This window comes from Rissa tridactyla, chromosome 22 (assembly GCF_028500815.1).
Source record: "Rissa tridactyla isolate bRisTri1 chromosome 22, bRisTri1.patW.cur.20221130, whole genome shotgun sequence".
Lineage (NCBI taxonomy): Eukaryota > Metazoa > Chordata > Aves > Charadriiformes > Laridae > Rissa > Rissa tridactyla.
Window position 1 is genome coordinate 3,846,947 of NC_071487.1, and position 9,728 is coordinate 3,856,674.

General features: G+C 58.1%; 1 protein-coding gene across 1 annotated transcript; it reads right to left on the reverse strand.

The window, feature by feature from the left end:
• Positions 1-6,062: 6,062 nt before the first annotated feature.
• Positions 6,063-9,637, reverse strand: EBI3 (Epstein-Barr virus induced 3). Its single transcript, XM_054181956.1, has 7 exons — positions 9,329-9,637; positions 8,531-8,653; positions 7,560-7,784; positions 7,349-7,466; positions 7,076-7,248; positions 6,518-6,684; positions 6,063-6,383 (listed from the first exon to the last, which is right to left on the reverse strand). The coding sequence occupies exons 1-7, from the start codon at positions 9,597-9,599 to the stop codon at positions 6,231-6,233; spliced, it is 1,230 nt and encodes a 409-aa protein (XP_054037931.1). The 5' UTR covers positions 9,600-9,637; the 3' UTR covers positions 6,063-6,230.
• Between the last annotated feature and the right edge of the window lie 91 nt (positions 9,638-9,728).

Genomic DNA, 9,728 nt, shown 5'->3' on the forward strand with positions numbered 1-9,728 from the left:
AAAGTCACACCAGTGATGCCGTTGGGCACAACCGCGGAACAGTCCAGCACAGGTACCTCACATCCCAGGCAGTTTGCAGACAGGTTTTTGGCAGTGCTGTCTACAGAGAAGATCCCTTTGAAGACAGGAGCAAGTCACACATACCCCAACACGGAGCACAACCCCAGTTAATGAGATAGTTAAAATGGTACAAACACAACTGGAAAATATGCTGCACTGAAAGGCCAGTATATTCAAATTCCTTCTCCCTAATTACATGTGATTGCTTTTTGGCAAGCGCTCAACCTGCCAGAGCAGTGAGGTTTTACAAACATTCACATAGGCATTAGATCATTGTTTGAATGAGTTATTGGCAGCCCAAATCTGAAGTAAAAACATAGTTTAAAGAAGACCATATTGAACAGGGTGAAGCTGTCTGCTTTCATGTCTCCTGATTGTCTCTAGACACCCAAGATCCCTTCTAGCTTCATGTCACTCACATCACAACAGCATTCATGGCTACGGATGTCGTGCTTTTGTGGTGTTCTGACAGACTTGTCACTCGTGCAAACGACAGGCCGCAGATGGAGGGATTCCTTTGCCGTATTGCAGAGTGGAAATGGCAGGTTTGAAATGTGTGTGGTGTTCAGGGAGGGGGCTGGAGATGGCTCAGAGCACAGGCGGCCACAGACAGCGACTATAAGCACATGCCGATGTACAGCGGTGATCTTCGCTGATGTGCCCATACACACCTGCATTATACCAGCGGCATGACCATAGTAACACTTAAGTCTTCTCCATATTACTCAATATGAGAACGCAGGTGTCCTCCAACATCACTCACCACTTTGAGGAGGACAATGGCACCTTATGGGAAATATCACTGAAATCAGATGTCATTGTTAGCGAAACAGATTTTACTATATCAGACCTTTCCACACCCAAACATTGCCATGCATTCCGAAAGAGCCCTTTCCCCTCTGTATTTTAATAGAGTGGTTTTGCTTTGCTCTAGTGAAACGCGTCCTTGCCTCTGCTGGAACCATTTGACAACAAGTGATCAAAGTCTCTGAGCTCTGCAGCACGATATCATCCTCTAGCAAAACCCTGGAGAAAAAGCAGGTGGTAGCTCAGCCCCATGGCGAAGGAGAAATGGGGACTAGAGCAGAATCCACTGGTCCCTCAGGCGAGCACCAATGCCTTGAGAAAGCAAGAGGATGGAGGACCTGCAGAAGGAGGAGACTGCAGATCCAGTGGACCAGACTGAACTGGGCAAGCTGACATTGTACCAGCGCTGGCACCAGAAGAGATCTGTAGCACAAGGCTCCAAAGGAGCCTTTCTGTTTGCAGTGTCCAGTCTGTTCCACCACCAGTGCTCGCTGCTGGATGCTGCCATCAGGGAGTCCCTGCCCCACTCAGGAAGAATTAAAGCTTGTTGTAGAGGCAAGTCTGCCCTGCACAAGGCTCAGGTGGTGCAGAGCCTGAGGAGAGCCTCTGGCAGCTTGGCTGGTGGATAAAAATACTCTGAGCTCTGGCAGCTGACCAGCCTGGAGCACTGCGTGGTGTGGCTTCCACCCCAGAGGCCCTTGCAGGACACCCTTGCCTTACATGTGCTTCCTAAATTAGATCTCCTGAGACCGACGCTGGCTTTTTAAGAGGGAGGTGAGCTTGTTAGTAACCAATGTTATCCATTAAACGGGAATCAGCAGCTTTTATTAGACTTCGAAGTGCTGTAAAAGGAAAAGAGGGAGGGTACAACACCAGGAACCCCTCACCGCCCCAGTGGAGCCCCTCTGCCTGGCACAGAGGGGTTTTCAGTCAGGCATTCTTGCAGGTTACTGTAATCGTTAAGTTCCCTAATGCTGCTAAGTTACAGCAAGCCCCAGACTAAACACGGGAGCCTTGTGAAGGTGCAAGAAGATAGAGACAAGGTTTGGAAAGGGGCAGCTCCCCAGCGGGCCCCTTCTTCTGAGGCCAAAGAGAAAGAAAAACCCAAGCTGGAAAGGATCTATCAGAGGACTGCCAAGCTCTCCACCCAGGAAAGTCAGGGTATGTGGGCTCCTTTCTTACCAAATCACAGCTTTAGTTACATACTCCCTGTCTGCCACCAGCTGTGTTGCTGGCATAAAAAACCCCAGTTAAATCACATTATGACATAGCGGCAGAAAAGCACATGCACTGTCACAGCGAGCCTAACGATTCCCTCCACGCAGGTCCCTTCCACAACACACTCAGGGATAATCGTTACCTGTTGGAAAAGGATCTGGCGAAACTTTGGTCCACGGTTTCGTCTTGTAGCTGCGCACGTTCCTCGTGTTCCTCGCCAGCTATGGAGATACGATAACCACACACACCCCAACTGCCTCAGGTCGCTGCCTTGTATTCCAAAAACTCAGTTTCTATAAAGAAATTAATAAAGTGGCGTATTTTGGTTACAGAGAAAACTGCAGAAATGGAATCTGAATGTAAATGATGGAGAAACATCTGTGAAAGCTATGAGAGCTGCCAGGCAACAATAAAGAACTGCCCCGCCAAGGACATTTTTTAATCAGAATCGAAATTCAAAGATTTCTTATTAAGAAGGTATGAAGAGAAAACAAACAAAAACTACACATAATGTTCAGATGACAGGAACCATCCCGTAAAAGCTCTCATGAATTTGCCATCACATTTTAGAAAGAATATGGAATTTATGCCATTTTAAACTGATTTTAGAATGCAAACCTTGTGTTGCAAGCAATGGCTTTATTATGATCTGAGTCAACAAAAAGATTAAAGATGTTCTTGAATATTAACTAGTTCCACTCCAGCATCCTGTGAGGTATTAATTATTATTGTCATCCTAAAGACATGGAAATTTTGCAGCAAAGCTGACGTCCTTCCTAAGGTCACACGCTGATGGAAGTGACAGAGACAGGAAGAAAAATAATTGTTCCTGGCTTTTAAGTACTAAGAAACTCTGCCTCCCTGAAATAAGTAATATATTTTTTTTCTTCCTCAAACAGCACAATCCACAAAATGCAAAGAAAATCAGGAGGTGGACTTTTTGCCCCCATATGTATAATCAATTTTTGCCGTTGCAAGTCCTTGCAAATATGCATTCCTAACCTACACACGTTCCTGAGCCATTCGTTGCTCCAAACTGCGAAGACTTCCCCTCCTGGACACCCGATTTCCCCCCATACACCACGGTATTAACTCAAAGGACATTTGGCTTACACAACGGCACCAGGAAAGCCCAGGTGTTCAGCCCAGCCAGTTTGGAGTCTCTTTTAGTGTGCTCTGGATCACCGAATGGACACACAATGGCTGATTGTCAGCGTGAGGCCAAAGGGAGCTGACACTTTCCCAGAGAAAAATGCCTTTGCTGTGTGTTTGGAAGGTTACACAGCTGTAAGTCAGACACAGAAGGAGCTGAAACCCTGGAGGGATTATTGCCTCAAACACACATATGCTGTGGAAGGAAGCTCTCCTGTGGACTGACATACCATTAACTCCTGCTGGTGGGAGCCCGTTCCTGTGGCTGGAAGTCCTTTACAGCCTCAAACTGTCGGTTGCTTGTCCTGCAGATAACTCTTGTCTCATCTCTGACCTAGTGACTTGGCCTGGCTTGTATTTATTTTCTCATTTTATAAGAAACAGGCTCTTCTCTGAACTCATTATTGGTGGGAATACCGGCGTGGTGCGAGGCTGAGACCCACGCTGCACAATATCAAATACTCGAGCGGGAGAACCGGGAAGATGTCCAACACGCCGTCTGTCTTCCTGGGAAAAAAATCTCTGCTCTACACCCTCCCAATCGTGCCATCAGCTGGAGCAAGATGGAACTTCACTGCATGACATGAACTCCAAAACACCCTTTAAGGACAGCAGGCACTGCCCGGGCCCTGGCAAAGCCCGGTGAAGGCGCTGGGGCTGTCTGAAGGGCAGAAGGACACAGCCCGGGCTCCTACAAAGGCTGGTGAAGGTGCCAAGGAAGTCTGGAGGTCATCAGGGCCTCCTGAGCACCCTGGAAAGGGCTGCGCTGGGGTGAGGGTGGTTGCGGGGCTCTGCGCTTGCTCTGCCACCTCATCTTCATCCTCACCGAGCTCCTCGCCAGAGCCCAGGTCCAAAACAGAGACCCACCACCTCGGGCTTCCCACACAGAAGCGGCCAGGTCTGAAAGCTGCTGGTGGCCCTCACCTTCCCTTGCTTGGGGAAACGAGGAGGAACTCAAGGTGGGATCTGAGCAGGGCACCGGTTGGATGGGTTTTGAACAACCCAGTGTAGTGGGAGGTGTCCCTGCCCAGGGCAGGAGGTGGCACTGGGTGGGCTTTAAGGTCCCTTCAACCCAAACCAGCCTGTGATTTCTTGATTCAGATGTCATCACAGGGCGAGGGACCGGACAGACTCATCCTAGATAGCACAGGGGTCGAAAACTGCTCCAGGGCACAAAAAAGACCTCGGGAAAGGTTCTGAGGAAACAAGAGGGATCCAAAGGGAGCTACAGAGGTAGATGACGGCTGTGGGGCACAAGCAAGAAGTCAGCAAGGCCTTGCGAGGGAAGCAGGAAGGTCCTGAAGGGGCCAGAGGGACAAGAGGCGGCTGAGAGAAAAAAAAATAAAAATATGAGCAATCTGAGAGAGCAAGAGGAGCGTGTGTGAAGAGGGCCACGCCAAAGACTGCAGCTCCTGAGGTGTGTGCAATGTTTTGAGGCACCCTAGAAGGCCGCTGCCCGCAGACCACGGCCCCGCCAGCCACACAGCGCATGGGGGCTCGGCCGGCCGCACTGCGCATGCGCGGGGGGTCGCTATGCACAGCCGCCGCTGCGCATGCGCACGGGGCTCCAACCAGCCAATGCGCACACCGGCCCGCCCCTCGCGTTGCGCATGTCCGAACAGCGCCCCCTCGCGGCCGCGCCGCGCGGCACCACAAGGGGGCAGCACCGCCGTCCGCAGAGCCCCGGGGCTGGGCCGCGGCCCTTCCGCCCCCCCGAGAGATCCGCGGCCGGGACGGGGTCCGCCGGCTGCCCCCGCTGAATCCACCTAGCGCCCCCCCCCCCCAGCCTGGGGACCCCCCCCTACAGCCGTCAGGAACCCCTCCGACCTGGGAAGGGATGCAGATCCCCTCAACAGTGATCGGGGGGCCCCCAGCGCCCCCGGCCTCTGTACCCCCCCCCCCCGGCTCACGGCCACCGGCTCCCGCTGCGGCATGGCCGCGCACCCCCCTCAGGCCTAATGCCACCCGCCACTTCCTGGAAGTAGCCCCGCCCCCCTCCCCCGCTCATTGGTTTGACGGGCGGATCTTCGTCTGCTACTGGCTGTGTCTGCCGTCCGTCATCGAGCTGTGCCCTCGCCGAGAGCCCGCCCGCCCGCGGAGACCTGAGGGAAGGTTCCGGGGGCGAGAGCGGGACCCCGGGAGGTCGCCCGGGGCCTGGAGACCGGTGTGGGCCTTGGAGACCACCTCAGACCGTGGAGAGGGGCGATGGAGGCCCTACAGGCCGGGGTGGGGGGGAACCAGTGTGGGGCATGGCGGGGTCACACAACCACAGAACATCGGGGTTGGCAGGGACTTCTGGAGATCATCTCCTCCAGCCCCCGGCCACAGCAGGGTCACCCACAGCAGGTGGCACAGGAACGCGTCCAGGCGGGGTTGGAATGTCTCCAGAGACGGAGACTCCCCCACCTCTCTGGGCAGCCTGTGCCAGGGCTCTGCCACCCTCACAGCAAAGAAGTTCCTCCTCGTCTTGAGATGGAACTTCCCATGGGCAAGTTTGTGCCCGTTACCCCTTGTCCTGTCCCCGGGCACCACTGAGAAGAGCCTGGCCCCATCCTCCTGACACCCCCCCTTTAGCTATTGATCAGCATTGTATGTATAACATTATCTGTGTTTTGTCTCCCGAAAGACAGTGACAGCCAGCTTAAACTACCTGTCATTTTCTTGCACTGTAGCCACGACAGTCTCTCATTTTGTGCTCTGGAAGCCGGTGGGAGCCTGTGCCCTCCCCCCTGCCCATGGCCAGCGCCAGCCTGGCCCCATCCGGCCTCACAGGGACCGTCCCCAAGGGCTGCTCGACGGAAAACATCACCAAAGCGGGACGGGGATCAGAGCCTCAAGCTGGTTTATTGCCTGTTTCTGGCAGGTCCCTCCACCACCAGTGGCTCCATGCTGCTGGGAGCACGGGGACAGCGTGGCTGGGGTGCGTGGGGTCCCTCGGTGGGACAAGGGAGAGCAGCAGGATGGGGAAGGGGACACTCGCCCTGCTCTGCCTGTCATGGCTCCATCCAGGGCGTCCCCGAGGCCGGCAGGCTCCAGGCGCTGAACTCCCCAGAGTCTGTGAAGTCCTTGGCGGCCACCTGGATGCGGTGGAGGGTGCCAGGCTGCACTCCCGTCAGGGTGTAAGATGTCTGCTCGTATGGCCCGATCTGGGGGAAGAGTGGGGTTGGGGGCACCCATGGGCCGGGGGGCAGGACACAGCCTTGCTCAGGGGGGCATCCCTCAGCTGTGCCTCAGTTTACCCCATGCGGGAGGGTGTGGGATGCAGCAGGGGGGACAGTACCGTCTTGGTGACAGAGCTCTCCTCCTCCTGGGCATAGCGGATGTGATACTTCAGCGGGAAGTACTCCGGGAAGGGCCAGGACGCTGGCGGGCTCCACTCCAGCAGCAGCTTCTTGGTCTCCCCAGGGATGGGTGAGACCCGCAGGTCCTCGGGGGGATCCGGCTTTACTAACGAAGCAGGGAGACAACGAAGGTGTGAGGTGCTGGCTGGGGCGTCTGGCACGGGACTGCGCTGCGTCCACCAGCCCCGTTGACTGAGCTGTGCAATGCAGGCTGCAGAGGTCACAGAATCAGAATCGTTTGGGTGGGAAGGGACCTTGAAGCCCACCCAGTGCCACCCCCTGCCCTGGGCAGGGACACCTCCCACCAGCCCAGGTTGCTCCAAGCCCCGTCCAACCTGGCCTTGAACCCCTCCAGGGATGGGGCAGCCACAGCTTCTCTGGGCAACCTGGGCCAGGGGCTCACCCCCCTCACAGCAAACAATTTCTTTCTGAGACCTTGGGAGGCGGGGGGTTAAGTGCGAGGGGTCTGCGGGGAGCCAGCTGTCAGCAGCACTCACTGATGTTCTCCAGGAGGAAGGGCAGGAGTCGGGAGGCAGCGCCCAGGGGGTTCATGGCCGTCACATTCACCACATAGGGGATGAGGGAGAACATCTGCACGTCCCCAAATGAGCAGCTCCGTGGCCCCGTCCGGATGCATTCCCCCATCTCCGTGGACCCCCCCATACTGTGCCTGGGGGGCAGAAGGGGAGCTGGGTGGGCTGCCCTGCCTGCAGCCCCACATGCGATGCAGGCCTGGGGGGCTGAGCCGGGGCTTGGGTCCTGCCACTGACCTGTACGTGGCCACGAAGTCAGTGTCCAGCAGCGGCTCGGGGGCCACGACCCAGAAGCAGTTCACTGCCTGCGGGTAGCTGATGGCCCAGCACTCCACGGCCGGTGGGGCAGGGGGATCTGGGGCAGGGGACAGTCATCACCCCACTGCTGGCCTCCCCAGGGGACCTCCAGCCAGCAGCAGGGGACACATAGGGTCCCAGGGTCACTCACAGCCCAGCCGCAGGCAGACGGTGTCCCAGGTCTCGCCGGTGTCAGGGTGGTGGCAGCTGTAGTGGCCCTCGTGGGCCAGGCTGACGTTGGGGAGGGCCAGCCCCGGTGCAGGGTACCTTCCCAGGACAGTGTCCCCCCGGCGCCACTCAGCCAGTCCCCCCGCTGCGGCCGGGCACCGCAGCAGCACCTCGGTGCCCAGGGTGCCATGCTGCAGGGCGCAGCGGGCTGGGGGACATGGCAGTGGGCATCGGCTGCACCCCCTGGGGCAACCCCCCCATTCCCTGCAGCGGTCCCTGGCAGGGGGGTCCAGGGGACATGCCATGGCAGGGGCAGGCATTGGTAGGGGGTGACACAGGGTCAGGAAGGGTCTGCACCTCCCTGGGCCCCCCAGCTCTGTTCCCAGCACCCCGGTGCCCCTCCCTCCCCAATGTCCCCAGCCCCTGTGAAAATGTCCTTGGTCCCCTCATGTCCCCAAGACCCCCAGTGTCCCTACTGCTCCATCACCAGTCCTCCCATGTCCCCAATCCCTCCAGTGTCCCTATACCTCTATCCTTAGATGCCCTATTATTCTGTCCTCAGTTCCTGCGGTGTCCCCAGTCTCCTTGGAGCCCCTACCCTCCATCCCTGCTCCCTCCACCCCCATCCCCAGCGCTCCCAGTCTGCCCAGTCCTGCTGTCTCCAGTTCCCCCAGATACCCCCATATCTCCATTCCAGCCCCCTAGTCCCTTTATGGCCAGTCCCGCGTGTCCCCATACCTCTGTCCCCAGCCCTCTTGTCCCCCCACCTCCCCTCAACCTCCATTCCAGTCCCCCCAGTCCCTCTCTCCACCGTCCCCCATGTCCCATACCTCTGTCCCCAGCCTGCTCGTCCCCCCAGGTCCCCCCATACCTCCATCCCAGCTGCCACAGTCCCTTCATCCCTAGTCCCACGTGCCCCCATACCTCTGTCCCCATTGTCCCCAGCCCCCCTACCTCCATCCCCAGTGCTGCCCACTGTACGGTTGTAGGGAACGGTGCAGGCAGGTGCCACAAAAGCCACCACCCAAAGCCACTTCATGTCAGGGACACTCAGCAGAGATGCCTGGTTCCAGGAACCTGTGGGAACAGGCAGGATGGTCAAACCCCAGGGGAGGGGACAGCAGGGACACCACGGCCACAGGTCCCCAGGTGGTCCAGGGACATTGCCCTAAAGCTGGGGCTTCAAGCCCGTCTCTGGGCCACCCCACAGTGCCACGCCTCAGTTTCTCCTCTGGCCTTGCCGCATGCCCTGGGGACAGGCGATGGTTTCTCACCGCAGTGGTTGGATCCAGCTGCCAGGAGGAAGGAGAAGGCAGAGGCGGGAGCAAAGCACCCGCGGTGCTTTGTGACCGCAGTTTCCCATGGGGACCTGCAGCCATCCCTGTGGTCCTGTACCCGGAATCGGGGTTTTGAGTCACTCTGGGCCTTGGCCAGGAAAGGGGCCAGTGGGCTCGGATGGCCCCCACCTCCCAGGGCACAGAGACCCCCCCCAAAACCCAGCCTGGGGGCTGAGCTGAGTTCCCTGCTGTGACCAAGACCGGCACCACAGGGACGGATCCTGCCCTTGTCGTCGCCCACCCTGGCTGTGGGCTGGCTCAGCCCCGCGGGGGGACATGCCTGGCTTTCCCTGTATCATGGACAAGGGGCTCCCTGTGATGCTCCCCAGCCAGATGGCTGTGGGGCCAACCCTAGCCCCTGGCACTCCCCTATGCCCCCAGCCCCATGGGGAGCCCTGTCCCCCGTCATGCTCACCGCAGCAGGGCCAGGTATCTGGGACCAGAGGCTCTGTCACCGTGCCGCCGGTGCGGGAAGCCGCAGCCCCGGCCGGCCTCAGCCCACTTCCTCGCGCAGGAAACGCCGTCCCCCGTGGGGACCTGCCGGACAGCGTGGCTCCACAGGGATCCCCGTGCACGGAGCCTCTCCCTGCCCTGGACCCGCAGGAAAGCGGTTTCGGCTCTGGCCAAGAGGCTTTCAATGCTTCCCACGCCACCACCCCGCTTCCTTCATGGGCAGCTGCCCCCATCTGGGGACATCGGGGCTGGAGGAGGTGATGGCACCGATCCCCTACTGTCCCCAGCTCCACCAACCTTCCCCACAGCCCCCAGCACCCTGTGCCCACCCTCGTCCCCCCAGCGATGAGCCGTCCTGTTGG